This window comes from Pterocles gutturalis, unplaced genomic scaffold (genome assembly GCF_000699245.1).
Source record: "Pterocles gutturalis isolate BGI_N339 unplaced genomic scaffold, ASM69924v1 scaffold2959, whole genome shotgun sequence".
Taxonomy (NCBI): Eukaryota; Metazoa; Chordata; class Aves; order Pterocliformes; family Pteroclidae; genus Pterocles; species Pterocles gutturalis.
This window is the reverse complement of record NW_010127872.1, coordinates 37024-64180: the sequence shown is the minus strand read 5'-3', so window position 1 is coordinate 64180 and position 27157 is coordinate 37024. Positions and strand designations below refer to the sequence as shown.

General features: G+C 36.3%; 1 protein-coding gene across 1 annotated transcript; it reads left to right on the top strand.

Annotated features, from left to right (window-relative positions):
- Window positions 1-451: 451 nt before the first annotated feature.
- On the top strand, window positions 452-25510 carry ERO1LB (ERO1-like beta (S. cerevisiae); the record flags this gene model as incomplete). Its single annotated transcript, XM_010079404.1, has 15 exons — window positions 452-571; window positions 5845-5928; window positions 6275-6316; window positions 11562-11644; window positions 13454-13527; window positions 16161-16281; window positions 16372-16418; window positions 17522-17533; window positions 18358-18384; window positions 19818-19910; window positions 20071-20317; window positions 21144-21213; window positions 22336-22422; window positions 23984-24117; window positions 25004-25510. Coding segments are annotated over 15 exons (1302 nt in total), but the record flags the coding sequence as incomplete, so codon positions are not given.
- Between the last annotated feature and the right edge of the window lie 1647 nt (window positions 25511-27157).

The window sequence follows — 27157 nt, the reverse complement described above, 5'->3', positions numbered from 1 at the left end:
AATTATAAGATGACAATGCATGATTGTGGGGTTTTTTAGGTAGTTCAGCTAATGAACATTTGATAAGAGAATACTTGGTAAGCTACTCTGACGTTCTAATATACCGTGTGTTTGTAGTTTGGAAAATCTTGCTGCGCATTCTGCAGAAAGTTCTATATGCTGAATCTGTCTACAGAGTTCAGGGCTAAAAGTGCTAATCTGGCTAACATTGATTCAGCATTACATTTGGAGATGGACTTAAGATCAAAAAAAAGTCCTAAGGTCTGTTATTTTCTAATTCTGAGTGTGTAAGGTATATTGTATTTTAATGATGAGAAATAAATTATTTGCTATGGAACTGCATTTCACTATTATTTCTTTTGATTGCCATCTTTTTCTCTTTAGAGCATTTTTCTGTAGTTAATATTGCATTTCTTGATTAAAAATATTTTTAATTTATTTTTTTTAATAGCTCACAGGAGTCCTAGATGATTGTTTATGTGACATAGAAAGCATTGATGACTTCAATACTTTCAAGATTTTCCCCAAAATACAGAAACTGCAAGAACGTGATTACTTCAGATATTACAAGGTACAATTAGAATGGTGTTTTCCTGAATAATTTATATAAAATCCAGAAAATATAGGGAGGATTAGATATCAAATCAACTTGTCTGTATGAAGTTGTCTTTTAGAATCCAACAGCTCTTTAACTTGGTGGTAGCAGGTTTTCAGTCCCTGACAGTTATGTTGGTAATAAATCATGTTTGCTGTGTTAATGTGTCATGTTTGCTGGAGTCAGTCACAGCAAATCATGACTATTTTAATTCAACTGATAAGTGGTAATTTTAAAGGTAGTATCTTTGTACTGCTGCATCTAGAAAAGGATTGTATATTAGCAGCTTTCTGACAGCATGCAGTACTTGTCTTCTAAGAAATGTGCATAATTTGAAATGAATTTGTTGCAATGATTTCCTTTTCTTATGCGTTGCTGTCTTAGTTCTGATTTTTAGTGTTTGCTATTTAGAGAACTGTTATTCCTTTGAAAAATAGGTAAAAACAGTCAACTTTCAAGTAGTATGTAATTTTACTTTTTATGACTTTAAACATTTTTTTTCCTCTGTATTAGAATCTGATGAGCAAGATAAGACTTTGAAGCCTGATGCTTCTTTTTTCAGATGTGCTTAACTTGAAAATAGGGTTGCGTTTTGACTGAGCTAATCAGATGGTTGCCTGCCACTGAAAAAGGAGGTTCCACTCCTTTAGGGCAGACGGTCCTGCCCCTTCCCTGCTTCTAGCTCTTGGGCTTGTATGATTGTGCATTAGGCCAATGCATCTCTCTAACCTGGTAGATTTTTAGTTTGGATTTTTGGGTTTGGTTGTTGGTTTTGTGTTGTGGGGTTTTGTTTGTGTGTTTGTTTGTTTGTTTTCCTCAGGTTGTAGCAAGTTATCCAGCTGATCTGGAAACAGACAAGTATTAAACTCATGCAAGATGGGGTTATGAATGTGAGGAAGGAGATAAAGCACTAGAATCTTCCCTTTCTAGTCTGAGCAAGCAATAATGTGTAACTTCACCCTGAATCTCCTCCTGCTACATGATACTGTTCTAACTTCACTGTTCAGGAGAAACAAAATATGTGCACCTTCCGTGATAATACATCACGTAGTAGTGGTAATTAGATTCTCCAGAGGCAACAGAAAGATACAAAACAAAGAGTTTGAAGAAGAGGAGCAACAGTTATACAAGGTTTTATACAACAGTAATTTCATCTTGCAAATTTAGACCTAATCTTCATTTCAACAGCAGTTTTACAGGTCATGTTTTAATGGTGTTTTGTAATCCTACCTCATCTTTCATGTTGATGTTCCTAATAGGTGGGCAATTACAAGGGCTAGTGTACAGTCCACCTGTCACCACGTATTATTTAGTGCTTCCAGTTGTGACAGGGAATAATTTGTGTTGAACAAGCAAACTGAGTAAGTTGGAATGTTTTTTCACACTTTCCCATATGAATAAGCAACAGAGTTTTTTTGATGGCCCTGCACAGAATCATGTAAATGCTATTAAGCACATAGATGGATGTGGAAATTGGATGTGGAAATTGTGAGGGTAGGCAATGACCGTCTAGGTCAACTACAGTGTAGCTAAATACTGAATAAGCATAGGGGGAGTATACTTGTGCTGGGAGTGAAAACACTCCTACTCTGAAGTAATTTAATGTGTAATAGGAATTTGGATCATGAACTTCTGTAGATACAGGCACAGTATTCCCATTGTGGTACTAGTTCAACAGCCACAAAAGAACTCAAACTTTAATGTATAATACTGAATGGACTAGCTAGTTTTTTATTTAAAGGCCTAAGAAAACTTTATTTTGAAAATGTTGCTGAAGTTGTGTTAAGTGGTTTCTAGACAGTGGAATGCTTCTCAGTGAAAGAAATAAAGGAATAAAGTTTTTTGTCTCTGTGTGTTCGTATACATCAAAACACACAAACTGTGGAAGCCTCATGATGAGGAGTCTAACTGTAAATCTGTGACAAGTATTGAATAATACTCTAAATTATAATAATGAAATCTAGTACTTCAGACCCTGAAGAAAGTAGAAGGGTGTTCTATGTAGTCAGCACATGATTGATATTGATTAAAGTACAAGTGGTATACAGCCTCTGTTTATTTCACAAGTGTGTGCACGCACTGATTCTTAGTGCTCTTGAATTATTCTGGGCTTAGTGTGTCTTGATTTGCAGTTCTTTTTGAATTCATCTGCAGTTTAGACAGCAGTATTCTTTTATCTACAGTGTGTAAGAACAGCAACTGCCTAATTACTTATATCTTCTTAAGTGTGTTAGCGTTCTTTATTCGAGTTTACTTTGAAGAAGGTTGTAGTCTAACTGTGTTAGCTAATCTTTCTTTTGGTAGAAATTGGTGGGAGGGGCATGTATATAATAGCTCTTACTGTGAAGGTGGTGTAAAATGTAAGACTTGTTTGTGCTTTATGTAAAAAGATGAGTGAACAAGTCCAAAAGATTCTAAAACTTTACATATTTTTTTCTAGGGATGGTGTTTGTGGATTGAATAGAGGAAATGGGGTGGGAAAAGCAACCTAAAATCTCTGCTTTTAGTGTATCTGTGCTAGCATGGCTTGAACTGTAGCTTGAAGGTAGTTGTCATCACTCCTAAGAAGTTGTACCATCTGCTTAATGTCTTGCTAGGTTTTTTTAACTGAGGAATCTCTAACATTTTAAAGCTGAGTTTATAATTCATAGTCGTGCTGAATAACTACATCAAATTGGAAACCTGGAAAACAGTCTTTCTTTCAGATGTTACATAGCAGTTAACTTCATGTGCATATTTTAAAAATACAGAAAGAACTTGTTGAAAGGTTGGGTAGAGGAATTTAGTATAATGAAGGCCAGTTGAGCAAGTCAAATGTCAGGTTGTGTTCTTTGGGGATCTGTTGTGGTATTGATAGAACATTTGAAGAGGGAGTTCTTTTTCTTTTGCTTTAAGTTGGGTACATAGTGCCACAGAAGAATTTACCCTTCAAGCATTAAAGGTTGTTTCTTTATTTCCGGTACATAGTTTTGATTTTTCTTAGCTGTCAAAATTAAGCTAATAGACTGGAGGGAGAGTAAAGTCTGGCTATAATTCATCGCAGATTCTTCGTATTGCGCCTGGTTTGTATCAGAGGCATATTGATGTAGTTTTGCTTATGCTTCGTATATTATGTATAATGCTGGCCAAAAAAAATTGAATTAGATTTTTTTTTTTTACATTGCTGGGGCTCTGGTTTGACAATTCAGTGAAGGTAGCCATTGGTCTTCTACTACTGTATTCCCCCAAAAAACAGGTCACTTAGAGCAAGTCTTAGAGCTGATCTAGTGTAAATGTACTCTGACAGTGAAATGTGTTCAAAGCATAAAGGTGTTTTTTAATGGAATAATTGTTCAAGACAGATCAGCAATTTCAGCTTTTCTCCAAATTAAGGTTGATTAGTGTGTTTCTTTTATCATAGCAGGAACCCTTCAGGTACCACATGCAGTGGACTCCAAGTTTGTCAGAGGATGGGTTTCATGTTCAGTTGCGAATTCTGTGCCTAAGGGTCTGCTCTGGCCCTTCTGTACTAGATGTTTAAGCTTTGTTTCCTGTCTATGTTTCTCCTTATGTAAAGTGAAACTACAGGGTATAAATCATTAGCAAGATGTTCCTACATATAAGGGGAAAACACGTTTTTCTGAAGACTAAGTTGATGAAGTGTTTTGTCTCAATCTTTTAACCTGTTAGGTATAGCAAGAATACTGTTCTTTATAGTATGTTCTTATTAACTTAATGTATAGCTTGTATGTATTTTTTTTCCATAAGCTAGCATAAGGATTAGTTTTCTGACTTAATATTTATAGATTGAAATAATGTTTATAAGCACTTTTATAATTCTTAATTTTTTTGTGTTGAAACTGCTCTAGGGCCTGATGCCATCCTTGGGGTATCAGGTTTAATTTTACATTGTGTTTTCTAGAACTCCTGCTGTGTCTGACTACAGAGTCAAATTCAATACCTGCAGCAGTTTCAAACAAGAAGTCATAGATCAATCGTTCAAGATGTATTTTTTTGGATATAAGTAGTGTCTTCAGTTGAATATCTTAATGAATAGTATTTATCAACTGAAGAAAACTAGTGCAAGCTGTGCTAAAGGAAAACAAAGTAAAAGAATAAACATAGTTTTTGTTGTGGGTTGTTTTTTTAATTACTTTGAAAGGTTAAAAACTATCTTATCTGGAAAACAGTGGTTGCTGCCTGCTGAGGATAAATGCTTTGTATTTTATTTGTAATGTTAAATTTCAAAGATGCTGTACTTCTTCAGTGTTTCTAGTTGATCATGCAAGAAAACCTTTAGTCTGTAGTCTTCAGTTTTGAAGTGATGAGGTCAAAGTGTTTTTTGTCACTAATGTTTGTTAGTAGATATAAGGCTAATGTAAATGAAAACTGTGATTTTATTTTTGTTTTATGGTCAAAGTGTTTTTTGTCACTAATGTTTGCTAGTAGATATAAGGCTAATGTAAACGAAAACTGTGATTTTATTTTTGTTTTAGTTTTCTTTGCTGACTTTCACATTGACAGTCAAAGTGAAATGTAGTAAAGTGTTTGAATCTCTTGCTATGTATTAGATCCTAGTATATGTGGTACTCCCTGCCTTTACTGTGCCATTTGATGACAAATAGGAGCTGGTAATTACAGGATTTGCTGGTAATGTTTCTGAAGTGGTTTATCTTCGTTATTTATATTTGTACTATATCAGCTCTCTGATTTGAGGCCATTATGATATCTTCCTTGACTAGCTTAGATGTGTAGTAATGAGTGCCCGTTTTTATTACTTGAAATGTGAAATCACCTGAGCACTTATTTGAATCAGTAAACTTGTGCACTAGTCTGTCCTTTATCAAATGTCTTTTCTTGATCAGTGTAGTACAAATACAACTGATTGTAAGTACAACCATTTTAGAGCTGCATAGATGTCTGATTTGCCTTCTTTTTAGTAGTTTATTTACTGTTTTGAAGTTGTATTAGTGGTGAGAAATTAACTTTGTGCTTTAATATTCTATGTGTTTGTGTCCACTGGAGACCAGTATCACTAGCAATTCCACTGCAGCAAGCTTCAGCTTATATACTCAGAGGGAAAGTAGTTAAAGAAACCAACCAACCAAACAAACCCGCACAAAACCCCCCAGGTGTAAAGTAATAAATTTAACCCTTTTTCCTCGTATCCTCTCCTTTAGTTTGTAAGGTTTTCCTGATACTGAGAGTGCTCTGTTTTAAAGTTGCCTTATGTGAGTGTTGGTTGTAAACTTCTGGTTTTGTGTGTTTAGGTCAACCTGAAGAGACCGTGCCCATTCTGGGCTGATGATGGCCATTGTTCTATCAAAGATTGTCATGTAGAGCCTTGTCCAGAGGTATGGATAAAATGATATAAAATAGAAAAATATTGTTTGGTTAAAAAGTTTGCTAATTTGAAGTGACTAATACTATGCTAACAATATTTACTAATGAGAACTTAAAAGAATTAGAATAAAATTATTTTCCATTACAAAAGCAGAAATACAACTGAAGTATTTTAAGGTCTTAGTCATTTTACCAAGAAAAGAAATAACTTTAAGTCTTTTGTAAGGTCTAGCCCTGTTTTGGATATAACATGTTGAGAAGGTAAAGGAGCAAGTTAATTATTTAAAAACAAATTTGTTTGACCCCTGTAGGAATGATATTTAAATAAAAACTGTGATTTATTTTTGTGTTTTTTAGAGCAAGATACCTGTTGGAATTAAAGCTGGGAGTTCTAATAAAGTAAGTAGTAATTTATTTCCTAAGTTCTTTCTGTTTTCTTTTAAATTTTAACGTTACAGTAGCAGTGTGGCTTTTTATTACAAATGTTCTGTTTTGGCATAGTGATGAAATTGTTAACATAACTGATCAGTCCCTGTATGTGGATTTACTGTCATGTCATTGTGAGTCTGCCATTGATTGAGAGCTGGTGCAGACTGAATCAATGAGTGACCAGGGACAGCAGTACATGGCTACAGAATGGCTGATGCAAAATTCTTTGTTCACTCCTAAGTACAGGCCACATTCTTTAAAGCCGTAGGCTAAGATGCACAGGTGCAGTAGCAATGCAGTCTTTTGTAAGAATCATGTATAACCACAACATCTAATATTAAAAGTACCTGAACAATTACATGTAGTTTTGCCATGTCTAATCTTGAGCAGGTCATCAGTCTAAAGATGGTTTGGTCATTAGTCTAAAGAAAATTTAGGCTAAAGTGGTAAGTGCAAGCTTAAGTAGTCAGTCTGTGCTGTTGGCTTTTGCTTGCTTCTCTCCAAGCTGTCCTTCCTAGATCACCAAGTGATCTTAGCAAAGCCAAAAAAACAAAGAGGGTATGTGTGCCTAGAAAAGCGGTCAGAGCAGAAAGGCAAACAACCCTCCCCAACACCCAAATCACAAATATAGTGCCCAAGAATAAGGATTTAGCAGTTGATGGGTTAATGGTGCCCAAATGAGAGATCTCCCCATTGAGTGCCATGGCTGTGTTGTAGACTTGTACTTACTCTTGCTGGACTATGATATCTCCATCCTCCTCAGTACTTTCCACCTCACTGGGCAGCCAAAGTTGCTGTTTGTCTCACCTGGGTGTAGTTCACCCTATGATAAATGACCATTGGCATTAGGTTTAGACTTTAGGCCAAGAAAGATTACCAAAGATAGCTGAGAGGAATACTTCATCATGAAGTAATGACTTCTGTGTCCTGCTGTTGTGAACAGCGCAGGCAAGTCTGTCCAAGCTTTAGCTCAAGAGGTAGTCTAGTCTCCTGTTTATACACATATTGGTAAGCTCACTCCGAAGTAAAGTGTGCCTCTTTATTTAAAGGTTTCTGGTGATCAGAGGAGAGACATCTTTCTCACTGACTTGACTTAAATGGCAATCATTCACCATTTCAGCATAAGCAGCAGTAGTTATTCTGGGAAAGTTTTGGCACTATCTCTGGATCTTGAGTTTTAGCTGGATAATCTGTTGCCAGTTCTCTTTTTAATTGACTTTGTTCTCTTCCAAGCTTGCTTGTAGAGAAATGACTCCTGAAATACTGTAATGCCTCCTAAAGAGTAATTTTAAGGCTTTAAGGACTCTTTTAGAAGTGATTCTTCTAGTTGGAATTTGAGCTTCCTGATTGATTACTGAGAGCCATAAGTAATATATTAATTAGTAGCCAAAGAGTGTGCTGTTATTAAGATACTTCACATGATCATATTGAATTGGACTTCGGAAGTGAAAGGTCAGCTACCTTTTGCTTTCACCACGATTAAGAATCTAGGATACTACAATTTGCTAGTATATTTACTACAGCTGTTTCCTTTGAATTGCCTTGTGAGTTGTTGCAATCTGCTACGATACTAAAAGTTGGGCAGTTCTGCACCTTTAATCTGTAGTACAACAAAGACAGTAATATCTGCTGCTTCTCTGTCAGAAAACTAAACATTTATGCAGGAAAATTGTCATCAGGACTGACATAAATCCTAAGTACACCATTTTCATACTTCTTATGATTCAGTTAAAGATCTCTCTTGGACCCAATTAAAAATTGACAATCTCATTTAATATCCCTTTTAAGGAAACCTCAAGCTCATCTCAGCATGAATGTTTTGTTTCAAGGACTATGCAAGTACTGTGCTATTAGCCTGTGCTTGGTCCATTTGGGAAAGTCGTGCATCTTGTGGATTATCTTTAAAGTATTGGTTTTAAAAAAAAAAAAAAAAGGTGTTTTACCTCTGAAGGTATAGTTGTCCAGTTTCTCTCTTCCATCCTGATAGTGTCTGCCTTGGAAAGCTGAAAACAACCAAATACATCTTTTTAATAATGAAAGCTTTAATCTCTTAAGTAGATATACTCAGGACAGTATACTTGTGGAAAAGTTTTTATGGTCTAAGTGCTTGGTTTCTATTGCCCTTCTCTCCTAATTTAGATGACCTTGTAAAGGTCTAGCTTTATTTAGGCTTTAGTGCAGGATTTTTGTGTTTGTTCGTTGAAACATAGAGAGAGCAGTTCTTTTGAACGCTCATCTAGCTACAAAGACCAGGGTTACGCTTGCACAGCTTCCCCTAAGTGCAGTTAGCAATAGAGGATCTCTTCTTAATTCTTGGCATCAACATAAGGTTTTTGAAATGGTGCTGGAGAGGCACAAAGTAGTTCCCTTTCTGTTTCATTTGACTGGTGAACACATTTTGTGGGGCTAGACATTAAAGAACTGTCATGACAGCTGCTGTATTAATCTTTGAAGCAAGGGACAGGATGCAGTAACTCAAGGTTACAACATTTAACTTAATATTTTACTTTCTGCCATCTCTTCTCTGTTTTCTTCCAGAAACTGCTCGTATGAGATCTTGCTTTGGCAGGAACAGATACTTTGTCCTTATCTAGTCAGTGGTCACAGAGCACTGATCTGATAGCTGTTGCTGTTAAACACTGGAGCCTGGAAACGTTTTGAGAGTTGTATGTTCATTCTGTTTGGAACCTTAAATTTAGGATTATATTCTTGGCAGTAATTTTTTCACTTCAGGGTAGGGATTGGTTTGCAGCTCTAGACATGCAGAATGTTTACTTCAGCGTCGCAGTATGTTATTTCATCAGCAGTATCTGTTTCATTCTAGGTCAGATCTATTCCTTGTTCAGATTTTTTAATTTAACATACATATGATGCTAAAGAATGAGCTCCACACCTGGAAAATCCAAGGAAATTGAGTGAGAGTAATTCCTTGTTATGGGCAATGCTCCTAACAAGATTTAAATTATTTGGGTTTTTTAATCTCCTTCACTTCTTTGGTCTTCAGTAGATTCTGCTGTTTTTCCTTGTGTTGGTTCTGACAGATGTATTTTTAAAGCAAGTTGTCTTGCTTACTCATATGAACAGTTTTAATTAAATCCTTTCTTTTTTGAGAAGTATTGTGGTATGTATTGTGGTGGTACTTTGCCTCTGTCTTTGCCAGCGTATCTGGACCCCAGATCCCAGGATCAAGTAGCTACAACAACACACAGGCGGACGCAGCAGTAGCAGGGGAAGGGCTGGCCTGCGGCCTCTTGCAAGGGCTCAACCCACATGAATCTATGGGCCCGAACAGAATCCACCTCAGGGTGTTAAGAGAAGTGCTGACATTGTTGCAAGACAACTGTCTATAATCTTTGAAAAATCGTGGACATCAGGGGATATCCCTGCTGACTGGAAGAAGGCAAATGTCACACCCGTCTGTGAGGGCCCAAAAGAGGATCCAGGAAACTCCAGGCCCATTTGTCTCACTTCAGTCCCTAGCAAAGTAGCGGAACAAGTCCTCCTAGAAACTATTACAAACCAAATAAAGCAGGTGATTAGAAAAAAACAATGTGGATTTACCAAAGGCAAGTCATGCCATACTAACCATAACAAAAGAGATATGGACAGACTGGAGATAGTCCAAAGGGGGGCCACGAAGATGATCAAAGGCTGGAGAACCTGCCCTGTGAGGAAAGACTGAAGGAGTTAGGTCTTCTCTTCCTGGGGACCTCATCACAGTATTCCAGTACTTAAAGGGCAGCTGCAAAGAGGACAGAGGCTCCCTCTTCACAGGGAGACAAATGGAGAAGACATGGGGCAATGGGTGCAGGTTGCAACAGGAGGGGCTTCATCTTGATATAAGAAATTTTTTACAGTAAGAACAATTAATTACTGGAACAACCGCCCAAGGATGTGGTAGAGTCTCTGTCACTGGAGGTTTTCAAGATGTGACTGGACAGGGTGCTAGCTAATCTCTTCTAGACTTCCTTTCCCACAAAAGGTTGGACCAGGTGATCTTTCGAGGTCCCTTACAGCCTGGGCTGTTCTATGATTCTGTGATGTGCATGCATTGCAGCTAAGAAACCATGCAACTTCTCTAAATGCATGCAGGAAATAACAGGAGTTTGGCGTCTTGACCACAAGTCAGTCCTCAGAAATGAACTATTCTCTTTCTTTTAAAATTTGTCAAATTATTGCTGTTGTTTACTATTTCAGAAGGGTTGACCAAAGCCTTTAGCTTACATTTCTATTCTGAGCAGGTTTTGGGTAGTAATCCTTCATGTCATTATGTATGTGCCCTGGCCTGAAAGGAAGCCAGCAGTTTAGCTTTATATAAGCTATCAGTTGCTTAATGTTAAATCATTTTCTGTATTTCTTAAGGACTGTGATAAGGTAGAAATCTGTGTAAACCTAAGGCTCACTCTGCAAAAGAAAACACACACATACACACACCCCAAAAAAGAGGAAATTGAGTTTATCTTTTAAGAGAGCTCTGATGCTATCTATTATGTTCCAAAACTGTTAGAAGGGTTTTTTGAGCTGTAAGCTGACAGACTTAACAAATCCCCTGCTGACATAACCATGTTATTGTAGAATAATGGAATCTTTAATTCTCCAAATGTTTTCCTTAGAAGTGTTCTATTAGTAATAGCATATTTTAGTGGATTACTTTTTTTAAAAAATACTGTAGAATCAGATTTCAGCTTAAATGCCTCACTTCTGGCTTTAAAATAATCAAAATTTGAGCTCAGCTTGAAAAGCCTCTCTTCCAGACCTATGCATGTCTAAAGCATACTAATGAATAGAATTAAATGAAATGGGAAAATGGCCAAATTTTTTTTCTGCTGAAATGACCAATGAAACTTGGGGTATAATTATTCTTGCAAAATGCAAGGTATGGTTATAGGTGTGACACTGCTTGACTTCCAATGTTCTTTTACAACAATGTAACTAAGTATCTGAAACGCTTTAGAACACCATTTTATTAAAAAAAAAAAAATAGGCAAAATAAATTTTTGACATATTTAGCTGAATTTTCTGTCGCAGTTAAATCCACAGAGTGAAATTGGTGTGATGAAATTAAGTGAAGAAAAATAGAAATAAGAAATGGTCCTGAGGATTTTTCTCTGATACTAGCCAATTCACTGCTAAACCTAGAATTAGCTTTCATGGCTCCTCTTCTCAGCAGATTTTAGGTAATTTATTTGAATATTAAATATTAACTTTCTTGCAGTATTCAAAAGTGGCAAATAATTCCAAAGAATTGGAAGACTGTGAGCAAGCTAACAAACTGGGAGCAGTTAACAGTACCTTAAGGTATGCTGTGATTTACAATAGTACAAAAATAGTAACAAAGGAGCATTTCATTTTGTCTGTCTTGTTTTTGCAATGTGCTGGTTTTTGTTCTTCATTCTTTCCGTCACCCATTAGAAAGCAAATGTGAAATGATGCAAGAACATCTGAAGGTAAAGGTGTTAAGTGATTTGAGTAGACTTTTTTTTTCTAACACACTTTGATATGTTTTGAAAGAAGTACCTTACAGCATCAAGAGTTGGAGGAAATTTGCAAATAAACCCACCCTTTTTCTCTGTTTTACCAGTATCAGTCTTTGTTCTTGATGACTGTGCTGGATTAAGGGATTTGGTCCTGCTCTGTCCCCCTGTGATGCTGATTTGCCTGTTTGTGATCATTCAGTGAACCAGATCAGGGAGCCTGCTAGTTACTTTTGTTGTTGGCAAAGTTATTTTTAGCTTGGATCAATTCCCTGATCTTGCTTGTTGCATGGCACAGTCAAATTTGAGTGGGAGGAAGTGTGTGGAACGCTACTTAGAAAAACTTGCATTCTACTAGATGCCCCCCATTTAAAAAGTAGAAATAGAAAAACCAGTTCTTCACTGTTGATGGAGAGGTGTGCTGTCTTTGACCATAGATTGGAGTAGCTCTACCTGATAGAGATGTTGAAAGACTTTCCTGTCATCTGACAAAATGGGATTGCCATGAAAAAGCGACTGCTTCTGCCTGGTGTGTGTTTTAAACCAAACTGGGTAGAGAGCCCTTATCCAAAGTTTTTTAGAGGAAATAAGAAACTATTAACTCTTCCATTGCTGTAGGGCAAAAGAATATGAGATTGAGTACACATATGGAGAGCTAAAGAGAATGCCTTTTGTGAGAGCAGGATAGATGATTAAAGTTGGGAGAGGGCAGGTAACGGATCCTATAAGTGCAGGAAGAGTTTCTGCTTTCAAGGCAAAACCCCATGTTCTCTACCTAGCAGTGCATCACCCCTATGGTTTTGGGTTATTTTCCTTTATCATCTGTATTTCTTGTGATTATCAAATCTTGCCTGCTAGTAATTACTGGAGAAGTTCCTTGTCTAATGCCAAGTGTAAAGTCTCCTTTAAAGTAAAGTGATTTGGCACAAGATTAGAAATGTATCTTGTTATAGAATTTCCTCTGTTTGTAGAATTGAGCTAGTACTAATTTAATCAAACAGAATAGGTTGCATTTGTTATTTCAAGGTGCTTCACTGCACCCTGGAGCACAATTCCCAGTCTTAACTTTGCTTATGTTTTGCTGTCAGTAGTGTGGCATCAGTAGTTCTGTGCTGCACACATGCATAGAAGAAAGCATTCAGCTTTTGGCACTTTTTGTGTTTCATAGTGTGGGAACTTCAAAGTATTTGTCTCTCTGGTACAATACACCTTTGAAAATGCTAGGGTGAGTGGAATACCATTATTATTTAAAAGGCTTAAGACAAATAATATTCATAGAGTAATTTACCTTGGAAGGGATGTTTAGACATCCAGTCTCCCTATGAAAGTATTTTATCAAGCTCTTACTGAAGAAATAGAAGTCGCTGCGGGTGCACAGTTTGTTCAAATAATGATGGTGAAATCTTTCTTGCTGTCTGACATTAAAATTACTTTTTAAAGTATTGCATTTGATACCTGCTTGAATCTCTGCACAGTTAACAAGCAGTAACTCCATATATTCTTGAGTGTCAGATATAGTAATTCAGAATTCAGTTCCAAGGTAACTACTATATGTGGATTGTGGTTTTTTTGGTAGTTTTATTGATGTTGTTTATTTAGAAGTTTAAAATCAAATGTATTTTCTTCCCCTCAGTAACCAAAGTAAGGAGGCTTTCATTGACTGGGCAAGATACGATGATTCACAGGATCATTTTTGTGAACTTGATGGTAAAATGTTTTAAGCTTTTTCAGAATGTTTGTTTTATTTACTGTTTCTTGAAAAACACAAAAGATTGTAGTTTCTCTGCAAATAACAACTTTTTAAAAAAAGTTAATTTTGTGCTAAATGGAGATGTGACAGTTCATAGCATTACATTGCAAATAATGCAATTTTTGCAAGGAGCATGTGGTAGTCTACACAGCGCACATTCATTGTTACCCCCTCTTAGTGTAGTGGACAGAAGACTTTTAAAGAAGGTACATGGGAGGAATTTAGCATATATTTTTTAAAAAGCCACTTCTCACAGGAAAGTCACATCTAGCACATATATTAGACAAATTACTTGCACCTGATTCAGTTTCTTACTACTATATTATTTTTGTTGCTATTCTACTGTCTATGTTTGGGCTGAGTTTGTTCCTCTAAGCAGTCTGTGCTTAACCCACGACACAGCCTTGCTATGTTTCCAAATGATCTCTGCACTAAATTCACCCTTGTTTGTAAAGACTTTCTTATTGTTAAAACATTAGGATACTAGATTGTGTCTTTTCCCTGCTCCACAGATGAGTCCTTTTATTTGCTTGTAACATTGAGCTCAAAAGAATGTTTTTCAGATAACCATGAGAATTGTCAAGTTCAGGAATGACTGCTAAAGGCCTTTTTAATAAATACCTTGGAAAGTGTTCTATGCTAGGAAGACTAGGTCATAATGCAAGATGTTTTAACCTACCTTTAGGCTAATGTTTGCTGTCACCTGAGAAAGTAGCAGCTGTAGTGGACTTACCAACTGCAGTTCTCTGTCAGCACTTCTGCTGCATCTCATCTGTGAAATTTTCCATATAAGCACTTTCTGTAAATACTCAAAGAGCATATCTGTAGATCTGAACCGTTACATACAGTAAGCTGCTGTTATCTTTACCATCTTCAAGCTGCCTACTTAATTAAGAGGACTCAGTTGAGAAAGGTATAGTTTAGAAGCATTTCTTTCAGAAGTAATACTAACTTGAGTAGTTCCTGATTCTACCTCCATCTCTCCTTACATCATGCCCTGCTGAAGGAGGATGTACTGCCCCCAGCTGTGTTCTTCCAGTGCTTTTTCTGCTCTGGTGTGCATCATTCTGCATGGTAAGCTGATTGAGCTTACTTGAGTAGCAGGAAAGTAAGTTGACATCTCCCTCCCATCTCATAGATTGTTGGTATGAACTGACTTATCAGGTGAGTTTGTGAGCTGGAGCAGGGAGAGGTGAGAGAGCATAACTTTGCTTGGGGAAGGTAGAAACTCTTGTTTTCTTCCTTTCCTCTCTTCCTGGTGGTGAGAGAGCTCTTAGTTCACTCACATGTAGCACAAAGCCATATGATCAGTTTTACTTTTCACTAGCTTTTTGTTGAGCTTAATGATAAACTAGATAAGGGAATTGATCTAGCTGAAAAAAACTTCAAAACCCAGGTCAGCTTTCCATCCTTCTGTTGCACTGCTCCACAGACTTGGTTGTGTGTGGATAATGAGAAGAAAAAGTGGAGACTGAAGAGAAAAGGAAGTGTAGGAACTGCTTAGGTTAGCCATGCTGTCAAAGAAAGAAATAAAGTTGTAATTTTACTTTGTCCCATCTGGCACTCACTGTGTTGTGTGTCTTGTGTCTGTCTCTTTTCTTTGTTTTTGCTACTGCTGCTGAAGCGATGCTTAACTGCTCGTGCAGAATCATCTCTTCTTTTTAGAGCAGTTTTCACTCTCTGTTTCTGTGGCTTTTTTTGACGTCTGAGGAAATACTTGGTGGCACTGCTTGGCCTATTCCTATATATAAGTCTCTGGACTACTGGCTTATATTGTATGTGGGTTTTCTTAAGCAAGCCTTGCTCTTCACCTAGAATTTCAAAGAGGGAATTCTTCCTGCTTTTTACTGATTGTAGCTTAAAACTCAAGTTTCTATTCGTACAGAGTTTTCAAGTAAAGTACTCTTTCACAATTATCTTTGGGCATGTTGCCTGAATTTGTAGTGCACTTTAGAGATGAAGGTATAACTTGTTGAAATGCTGCTTAAATAATATGTTTCCTGCCATAACCAATCGAGTGTTCTGCAGCATGCTGAAAGTTTGTTCAGTTAAGTGAAATGATCCAGACTTACTGCCAAGGTACAAGGATATCTGGGGGGAAAAAAAGTGATTTAGCTAATAAATATACAATATGTAGCAACTACAAGATGCACTTCTTTGACCTTGTGTTTATTAAGAAGCCCCCATAGTATACCCATTTCAAAAAAGCAACACCCTCAACCGAATACTGCCTGACAAAGGAATCCTGAATTTGAAGCCCATTTAAAACAAAACAGTTTGTATCTTAGCATAGGGTGAGAGAACACATTGCATGACAATTGTTTAAGGTGGAGTTGAAGCCACATAACGTGTTCAGTTATTGTAGAAATGATGGCTGCACAAGACACTTTGGAATAAATAATGTACTTTTGAGCTTTCTATTCAGTCTGTATGTTGCTGATTTTTTATTTACAAGGCATTTATAATCCAATTGGAAGGCAAAATAGTATTAGATAAGACCTCTTATTTATAGTTCTGTGTGACTGTTTTTTTAAATTGAATATTTTTTAAATGATCAGTTAGAATATGTAACAAAAGGTTTCCTATTTAGATGAGAGATCTCCAGATGCACAGTATGTGGATTTGCTGCTGAATCCAGAACGTTACACTGGATACAAGGGCCCTTCTGCTTGGAGAGTGTGGAACAGCATCTATGAAGAAAACTGCTTCAAGTAATTGGGAGGGAGAGGGAGCCTATTTCTTACACCTGCACTTCAATTTAGCTTCAAACTGATTTTTGTGTTTTCTAACTTATTTTCTAGGCCTCGATCTGTCTATCGTCCTTTAAATCCCCTGGCGCCTAGTAGGGGTGGGTCTCGCCTGTTTTATTTTCTAATGTAGTTCTTTTAGCATAGTGACTATTGCAGCACAAGTGATAAAATAGTAATCTGCAGTCTGTAGGTTTGCTTTCTGCTTTTTTAATTTACTGTGTAGAAGTAGCTGTCCATTTTCAATATTTAGAAGCTAAGGTGTTTGATACCTGATTACATACATGCTTAATCTTATGCGCATGAATAGGCTTATTCATGTGAAAACTAGAGTAAATCTCAAACTGTTTAGCAAATGTCATAGTAATTTTCCAGTGTGGATTGGAAAGAGTTAAAGTTCAACAAAAATTTAATCACTCTTGTATTCTTTGCTTGTCTTTTTTTTTCCTAGAGCATTTAATTTAGTCACTTTAGCTCATAGTCATCCTAGTGTAATGTAGCTGTACATTTTCCATCCATAATTAGAAATGTACAAATAATGGCATTACCTGAAGAAAGCGTGGATACTTAGGAAGGCTCAGTTACCTGTAAAGAATGTTTAAAAAAAAAAAAAAGTATGCCAATGACTTGGGTTTTAAGTTTTCAAATTTAAAGTGAAAACTATAACCTGGTGTTCCAAATGTATCAGCTTTACCTTGTCACTGTGTCTTGTTTCACTTAAAAATTAACTGTCAGCCGATAGATTGAGTTAGAAAACACAGCACACATTAGAAAATCAAGATAGCTTTTGGTAATTATAAATATTGATATAATATATTGCTGGTATGCAAAAATGAAAAGAATTGTAAGAGCAGTTTAACTCAGAGATAAGAGTTCCAGAAAGGAGCACTGATCAGATCGTTGAACAATGTGAACTTAAGAAGATAATTTCCTTACCATCTTTCTGAAGCTAAAATATAGCTTTCAATAATATGTAAATCAGCTGCTACTAAGATTTCATATTCTTAGTGACTTTAATTATTGTAATCAGCTTAGTCTCAAGTGGTCTTGAGGAGGAGGCAGAGGATGGAAAGTAGCTTTTTTTTTATCTTAAATAAGGTTTCTTGCACTTTTTCAGTGTTTGTAGTAAAGGCTGTATTTCATTACTACTTTGTTGTGGAAATTATCTTTTTAATGCTTATGGATTTTTTTTCCCCCCTCTAAGGAGGAGATGATGGTAAGTCATCTTTTTTTTGCTTGGCCTGCAGAAGTGAAGTAAGCATTAAGGTTTTGGATATCTGGTTTATTCACTTTATTGCTACTGCATCAGAGGGCAGGAAAGTTATGTTTTTATGCAGATGATTGATCAGAAAATGTTTTTATTGGGATAATTCTTTCATTTAGAGTAGGGGGATAAGTGCAAAATACAGTTCTGTTGTTAGTTCTTATCTTTTTAACAGAACATGTGTTGTGATAATTTTGTTGGCAAGATAACTGGAGATGCATAAATTAAAGGATTCTTGGGTCTCCTCCAGAGACCCATTGATACTGATGTCAGATCTCTTAAAAGAAGAGGAACAGGGGGTTTTGTGTACTTTCTTGAATATCCTGCTTGATTTTGGGAAGGTAGGCAGAAAAAGCACTTGGTCTGTCTACAGTGAGACTGACTTTTAAGATTTTTCAGTCAACTGAAAGCTCTTGGGCAAAAGATCTAAGCCTACAGGAAACCTTCAGACAGGTAGCAGTCAAGGTAAAGGCTCTCAGTTATAATTACACATCTTTCACCACTAGTGCATGTAATCAGGCTTGCACTTTCATACACTTCTGAATGCCCTGACCAGTAGCTTAGTCATGCTCATTCTTGTATTTCTGCCTATTCTGACCCCAAAAGATTTGCGCTAACCTCAAAGTTCAGCCACTTCAGTACCTATTCTCATTTTAATGGCTAAATTATTTAGTTTTATGTCCAGATGGCAGCTAATGTTAGTATGCATAGTAACATAGATATTGTAATGTTGGAAATGAATACTCTTCATTTAACTATGTGCTTTGTATTTACAGGAGAATCTTTCTACACATGGCTAGAAGGTAAAGCCTTTCAGATGGGTTAATATAATGTTAAATTCACTAGAAGGAATGCTGTAGTATCTTTTTCCTATCCCCAAATATTTTTAATGGAGTAGGTTTTTTAATAAATTGTGCAGAACTTTTGAGTGTTGTTCAAATAATATTTTTTTTTCCTTGGGAGTCTTTGGAAATTTTCTCATTCACTTGGTATACTCCTTAAACCCTTCAGTGTTTCATCTTTTATAAGGGGGGAGTTCACTTCAATGCCAGTTACTTTGAATTTGCTGCGCATCTTAGGCATTTAAGCAGGGACATGATTATTAGTAATGTTGCTAAGGTTCTTATTTGAAAACAGCTTTCAAAAACATTGAAGTTTTTGATGATTCTGTTCCCAGCATATAAACTAACATAAGTATAATGTGTATTCAGAAGGCAAAGCAATTTGCTTTTTATTCATATGTAAAAGGAAATTATTATTACAGTGGTGGTGATCAAAATTGCATTTTGGAGGTGTGCAAAAAAGTAAACGAGTTAAATGTACTTCAACTTAGTTCATTCTGCCTTTCATGAGCCTTTACTTGTCTGGTTGGAAGTCTCTAACTGGTGCTGTTGTAGGAAAGCATACAAATGTACATGCTTTTTAAAATGTGATGCCTGTAAATGAGGCCACATCACAGATAGGCTTCACCATCAGCTTTTCCTGCTTCCATTTGTGGAGACTGGAGTGGCCCAGAAGTCGCTCAAACATGTCCTTGAGAAGGGAACAAACTCCTAAATTCCAAGTGTAGTCTTTGTCTCTGGGTGTAAGTGGCATTATAAGTAATTTCTGCATTTAAATTACATTTTGGCCACCCAACGCCATTGTGTTTCTGTTTATGCTGTAAAAGTCTGTGTCCACGGGAGTCATATTTTTCAAGGTTCGGCTTTGTGCATTTAAATCTTCAGTGAATTTACACTAGAGCTGGGGAGAAATATTTTTGCCATTTTCCAGTGCCATAAGGTTTTCTGGGGTTTTTGATGTTTTTCTGTAAAGTCACTTCTCTAATTTAGTGATAGCTTTAGTTCTAGTTAGGATGGGTCACAGCATAGTTCTGGTTTCCAGACTGTAAGAATTCAAGACTATTTCAAATTCATTGCTCAAACATCTTATTTTTGTGTGGCAATTTATCTGTACTAATTGACCAGATACTTACTTGGCTGTATTTATTAAAACACTAAAACACTGACTAAGAAATGTCAGATTTCATTCTTAGTCCTTCTTTATATAAAAAATAAGAGGTGAACTTTTCCTATGATGTATATTGGTGCTTATTAACAATGCTGGAGTACTGTAATTGTAGCTTATGAAAGTTAAATTATGCAGACTTGCATCACTGAAATGTCAAGGTATATTCATTTTAATACATTATTTCTAGTATTTAGTTTAGAATTTGTTTGTCTTTTTTCCTGGACAGGTCTTTGCCTCGAGAAAAGAGTGTTCTATAAACTAATTTCTGGACTTCATGCTAGCATCAACTTGCATCTGTGTGCAAATTATCTCCTTGAAGGTAATTTTTAAGTCTACATAAAACTGCTGAATGGAATTCTACAATATCTATAATATATATTTTGGTTTTTTTTTTTCTGAAAATTTTTAATGTATAAGTTGCTTTCTTTTTCTAAATATGCATGGTTTATTCCCCCTGCCCTTTTTTTTGCTCTGTGTAGAAACCTGGGGGAAACCTCGCTGGGGACCGAATGTGAAAGAGTTCACTCGCCGCTTTGACCCTATTGAAACAAAAGGAGAAGGACCAAGGAGGCTCAAAAACTTGTATTTCCTATATTTGATAGAGCTGCGTGCTTTGTCAAAGGTTGCACCGTACTTTGAGCGTTCAGTTGTTGACCTTTACACTGGAAATGGCCATGAGGATGCTGAATCTAAAGCTCTCTTACTAGATATCTTCAGGGATACAAAGTAAGGCATAAGATTTTTTTATCAATAGTTTGAAATTCTCAGTTATATTCACAAGTGACAATAGATGACTTCTTGATAGAACAGGACAAGAAGGAGGGTGGAATGAGGAGAGGGAACAAGAGTGATTTGTATATTTGACAGGAGATTAATATATTTGAGGTTTGAATATACCAATCTTTAAAAAACACAAAAACCCAAACAAACAAACCAAAACAAAACCCACGCAATATCCTGTGCTACTCCCTGTTCATTGGTTTTTCTGATTCTTCAGTATAATATGCACATGATTTATTTTGAAAAGGAAAATACTACTTGTAGTCTTTTAACATTCCAGAGAGTAATCCAGCTTTTAGCACAGACTTAACCTCTGGGGTTTTAGCCATCCCTTCTTCCTTCTCTTTGCTCTCTACAGTTATTTAGTCCAATTCTTTTGCTAACCTTCTTGCTAATTTTTGTGGTTGATAATGTGCTGTGTGGCTTCATTGCTGTCCCTAGTCATAATCTTGCTAGGTGTTTGAGATGTGGTCAGACAACGATCAGCTGAAAGACAAGCATTAAGACAAGTTCAGTGTGTATTAGAAAGAAATCTTGGTCAGTGGAAATGGAGCAAAGAAAATTCTCAACAAAACTGTAAATAACAGGTTTGAGGTTACAGTGATTGAATACTAAAACTGATATAATTCAGTAATTTTTCTTAAGAGCTATTCTGCAAAGACTAGGAACTCTGAAAATATTTTACACTGATGGCATCAGCTGCTCACCAAGCTTGATGGAGCACTGCAGTTTATATTAACATTTGGGGTTTTTTGTGTTTTGTCTTTATTAGGTCCTTCCATATGCACTTTGATGAAAAGTCCATGTTTGCTGGAGATAAGAAAGGAGCCAAGTCATTAAAGGTAAAGCTAGTTTTCTGGAATTAAGTTGTGTTATTTTAGAAAACCTCTCTACCTATCAGAAGCATACTGCTGAAAAGGCAGGGAGAAAAATTTACAGAATTGTATCTGAGGCCTCTTAATCTAATTTATGGTAAATGAATGTGAGCTGTTGTCCAGGGGTAAGCAGACTGAAATCTTGAGTTTAGTGCCTTGTGTCTGCCATCAGGACTGTGGTGAGGCAAATGAGTTGAATGGGTATTACTAGTAACTGCTGTCCTTTAAATAGATTATTTGTTTCACATAAGCATCCGAAAAAACAGTGATGTTTGTTTAAAAAACAGATGTGTAACATAGTATGGAATAATATAATATAGCATAATATAATACTTAACATTAGAAAGTCACGGTTCCCAGACATGGGAATCTAATGTGAATGCTGCTACTGCCTAGCGACTTCCAGCATTAACAGGCTGGTGTTCAGACTGGTATGCACTACAGTTCCACAGCTGAAGTGTGGCTCAGTACTAAAGGTTTATTTTGATACTTATTAATACTTTTAGTACATGTTTCAGTAGTAGTTTGGAATTTTAACAACATTAGAAATGTGCCAGTAGTTTATCAGCCCAGCTAGTGTTTTTCTGACCTTAGATATTTAATTGAGAGCATCTTAATAAGTTCTGTGCTATGCTTGCTTCCACTCTGACTGAAGCTGCAAAGCAACAATCTACCCGTAGCTTTAGACAGGAAATATATTTTGTGAATTGTAACTTGTTTGCCTGCTTGTCAAAAATGTAGGTTGGTTCAAAAGTGATTTGAATAATGAAAGAAAAATGGGGCAGGAACACAAATACAGTATTTACAGCTCAGAAAATTTTGAGCAAGTTGTTGGAAACTCAATGTACAGAATACAATTACACTGCGTGTTCTATATTTTTGTTTTTTCAAGCCATTAACTATTAGCAATGGAACAAGATTCTGGGTTTACATAGATGTTTATGGCCTGACCACATACGTCAGTGGTTTTGTTCAGTTTTAGTAATAGAGAATTGATATTCTGGTGATGATAAGTTAGTTGACCTTCTGTTTTTGTAAAGCTAAAAGGTACTTTAAGTTAACCTTTTCCATTTTGTTTTTACCTGATAGGAGGAATTCAGGTTGCATTTCAAGAACATATCCCGCATAATGGATTGTGTTGGATGTGATAAATGCAGGCTGTGGGGCAAACTGCAGGTAGAGTGTGTGTGTATGTTTTGCGGAGCGGTTAGGAGATAAGCATCTGTTTCACTTTTGTCAGGATGCCTGTTATCTTAGCATTTAGACTTTCTGCACATGGTTGGTCTTTGAAGTCCTTACCTATATATTAAAAATAGACACGTTTAGTTCACTATTAAACTTTTTTTAAAAATTGTTATAAATTATTTATTTTGCTTAGTCAACAGCTGCTTAGTTTACTAAGAGGTATAGTTTGTATACTATTGGAAAAAAATTTATTTAGCACAGATGCTTCATGGCAAAGTCTTACTGGCAGTCAATATCTTACGGGTAGTCGGTGATCAGGTGAGCTTTGTAGAATCACCTGTGGGAAGTCTTCCTGGAAATACAGCACTTGCTTAATTGCTAGAAAATTCAGCATGAGAAAAATAAGTAATTCAGATTTTTACCATTTATGCAGAAGGCAGCAAATGAATATATGTTTTCTTTAGATTTAGAAACGTCACTGGAACCTGAAGGATTTGGAACCTTTTTTTCACAGGGAAAGTAGAGATGTCATTTATGTGTTACTTCCTGAAAATGTGATCTTTAAGATAACTATAAAATACCTCAAGATGCACAGTGAAGCTGAGATCTGAAAAATAGAATGTCAGTTTCTGGACACCTGTCATTTTTATTTTATTGAGAACAGGATTTTAACCCTCAAGGCTTAATGTGAAGTTGTGACTGAAAATAGTTGCTATTTTGGGGCGCCTGGTGGGGTGCTATATGGCTCTATAGCATTAAGCTGAGAGTTCAGTTTTTAAAAGAAATTCATAACATCAAAACTTTGGTGGTCTCTGCTGAATTTCCAGAGTTCTGCCTACCCTGCCCTAGTTAATGCTTCTGATCTATTATGATTTTTCCTTCTTATGCAAAATGAAATGGGGCCAGATTTCCTGACCTGTGAAATTCTCTTGCAGCCAGCCTCAACCGCCTTGTGTCAAAATCCAGTGGTTGTTTCTCTAGCCTGATTAAAAGGGGAAATAAGAACAGCTCCTTCTGTTCTATTTCTGTATAGAAGACAAGGGTTGAAACTTAAACTGCAATGTCTGCCACTGGGACAGGAGGTGGAAAAAGCAGAAGTGTTGTGATATCTCAGAATAAAGACCTAGTTTGAGTTGGAAGGGGGAGAGGAGAAGAGCAGAGATCTGATCCAATAGCTCCTGCAGCAGTGAGGCATCTGTACTGTAAGCGGGGAGAGGAAACTGGAAGTGTTGTGACAGGCATGTTTTCATATGCATCTTGTGTGGCTGAGAAGAAAAGAGATGGGAAAGGAAGAGATTAAAAACATGAGGGTGAAGATCAAGTATACCTGAGGAAACAAATGTTCTTAAGTAAGTGACTGAACCTAGTGCACAATTGATGACATGCATTTGCATTAGTGTCCTGGTTTGGGTGCAGTTATTTGGGTCGAGGGAATGTCAATATATGAGAATTGGCACTACAGTTTGCCTGGAATAGTAATTTTTTACCTTTTATACTGTTCTCTGAGAGTTCAAAGGAGTGATCTTATTGATGCTAAAACATTTTCTTGTAGACTCAAGGCTTAGGAACTGCTCTGAAGATCTTATTTTCTGAGAAAGAAATACAGAGCCTTCCTGAGAATAGCCCATCAAAAGGTTTTCAACTCACACGTCAAGAAATAGTTGCTCTTGTAAATGCCTTTGGAAGGTAAGTTTTCATCCTTTGTATAGTAGAAAACCAGTAAAACTTCAGTGTCAGCACATAAGGTCTGTGGAAAGATGGTATTGTACATGTAGCTGTAGCTTTTAAAGGCTGAACTATTAGTGATAAACTTAATGGCATCAAACTGAGTATGTGGAGTGCTGATTATTAGCCTTGGTCATCACTGTGTGTTGGGATCCATTTCATCTGTTTATCTCAAATCTCATAAATTCCATCTTGTGAAAGCTGGATTTAAGTCTCCTTAAGCATTAGACTTTGGGTATGTCTCCTCAGTTTTGGACACTGAGTAGAGCTGTTCTACTTTTTTTTAAAATTATTATTTCTGTTATAAATGTGTGTACATCAAAAGTAGTGAAAAGGAAGAAGAATACTTGGAGATTTTTTTAATGCTGTCATTTAGCCCTTGGGCTTTTGTATTTTTGTGTATGATGTGGTTATCTTTTTTAAAACTTTAATTTTGATTAATTTTTTGAAAACAGCAAAAATTTACCCTGTTCAAGTGATAAAATAAAGCATTTTAACAGCTTTAAAAGCTGTGTAGAAATTGCTTTGTTTGTTCATCATTCTAGTTCTTCAGATCTTGAGTATAACAATTGGTCCTGTTTAAGAGAATGTAATTAATGTTTGGTACCTCTGGTTAGGGATTTTTAGGTGTTTAATGAAGTTGAGGAAATTTACAATGTGTCTAAACTTTAATCCCTGTAACACATTATGTAAATATAATGGAGAGTCTTAAAGTAGTGTCTTAGTGAATCTTTGGAACAGAATTGTGTTCAAAAAAATACAAACAAAAAGCCCTCATGGAATATGATGATTTGCACTTCTCTTTCACACTTGACTTACTAACACTTCAGGGGTTTTTGTTTTACAGGCTTTCCACAAGTATAAGAGAGTTACAGAATTTTAAAGTTTTATTACAACAAACTAGGTAATGAAGGCCTTTGCACAACACATTAGCGAAGACCATTTACATGACTGCATTGAGCAGATGGAACTGATCCTTACAGGACTCACATGAACTGATAAAAAGTAAAATCAAATACCAACTTGAATATTTATGTTTAAACTAGGAATGGTTATTAATTAGAAAAGATATTTATGAATGGAATATATAGTTTTAAAATGTGTAAATTATGCTGATCTGTTTATTTTTGAAGTTCTCTGCTCACAGTTCTGTTGTACTGAAACTTCATAAATTTTCTTTATTTCCTTGTCTTTTTGAGACAGTTGTTTTATATGAAAACATACGTACCTCCACCCTGACTTGGCCTGTCCTGAGAGAGGTGGGTCAGCTCTTGCCTCTCCCAGTACTGAGCTTCAGTACATTCTGAGGATTGGGTATGCTGATTCTGGCTGTCTAAAAGAAAAAAAAAAAAGGCAGCAACAACAAAACAAACAAACAAAAAACACAGAAAAGGAAATAAGGCTCTTGTTGAGTTCTGATTTTACTGTAATAATGAAACTTATTTAAAAATAGGAAATTTACTGAGCAGAAAATTTTATTTCATACTGAGCTCCTTTGCATCATGCTGATATCAACATTTTTTTCTTTATGTGCTGCTTTTCAGAATTTCCTTTTTTCTTTAAAATAACCTCTCTGAAGCAGCAGAGTTGGAAGTGACTTTTCTGTAGCCCCTTGGCTACCTGCATTTGCTTGGGGGTGGGAGTAAGGGCAGGGGGAAATAGATGGTCAGTGGAGTGCTGCTAGCTGAAAGCCTCTGTTAGTCAAATTCGCATCTACCCTATTTTATTTTCTAGCTTGTAATCACAAGTTCAGTTTCCAGAAATTGTCTTTTTAGTGTCTAAACTGTTAAAATAACACACTTCAGTCTTTGAGCTGTGGAAACAGATTTGCTCTTTCTGGGTTATGCTTTAGTGCTATGTTAAAAGGTCAGTGCAAAAAGTAAGTAACTTGTTTTTGTAGTCACTTTTAAAAAAAGATGCTTTTTAAAATTCATAATCACACTGACATTTAATACCGCATACTCTATCTATGCAATCCCTAACTGTATCTTCTTTAAAAAGATATTCAGCATAATGAAACGGGTATGTTAATAATGTAACTTTCATAAAATAAGAAATTACTTGTGTATCATTGTCCACAAATGTCAAGGATAACTTAACTTACCATTGTCCAAAACAGAATTCAGAAACAGCACTACTGATTAGTAGCAACCAAATATTGGTTTAAATTGAAAATGAAGTAATTTTTTTTAAACCAGCATCTTTTAAAGTGAAGTTAGGCATTATGAATGTAGGAAGTGCTGGTACAGTGTAGATACATCTCTTGTTTTTAAAAATAAGTCTTCACAAAATAAAGTGCTCTTAAACATTTTTCACCCAACCGGGTATTTAGTGACCTGTTTATATAGTTGATTGTAACTGTATTGGCTTCCATCATGTGGTCCTTTACCGCTGAGATTTTTCTGGAAGCTGGAATATTCTCTGTGTCCTTTGTTTCCAGACTAGACTCAAATTTCTACCTGGCTAGAAATGAGATAGACTATCCTGCTAACACTTGCTATTATAAAAAATACTGTTTCACCAGAAGGGAGACCCTCTTGAGTCAAACTGGGATAAGCTGAATGAAAGAGAAAGAAAAAAAAAAAAAAAAACCCACAAAAAAACCACAAAACAACCCACCCCCACAGAGTTTTGGTCATAGTTGCACCAATTGGCAATGAACTGGTATCTAGTCCTAAATTCCCATTTAAGCCGGTAGAAATGTAACATGGTGTTAGAGGAAGCTGGTGCCAGTCTGGGGCTGTTATGTACTTGCCCAGCAGCTTCTCTTGCCCATGGGCCATTATGTCTGAGCCAAGTCACCACAGGCTTCCTTTTTCCAGTTATCGGAGCAGAGCAGGTGATTTCTATGTGGATTCACCTGGCCTGTTCCAAGCTCTGCACAATGTACTGTGGGATGCAGTGAGCTGCACCCTAGAGTTTATTTTTCTCCAGTAAATTGAAGTGGGAGTCTAGGTAGCTAGCTCAGATGTGAACAGCTGTGTTTGGTAAAGGAGTTACA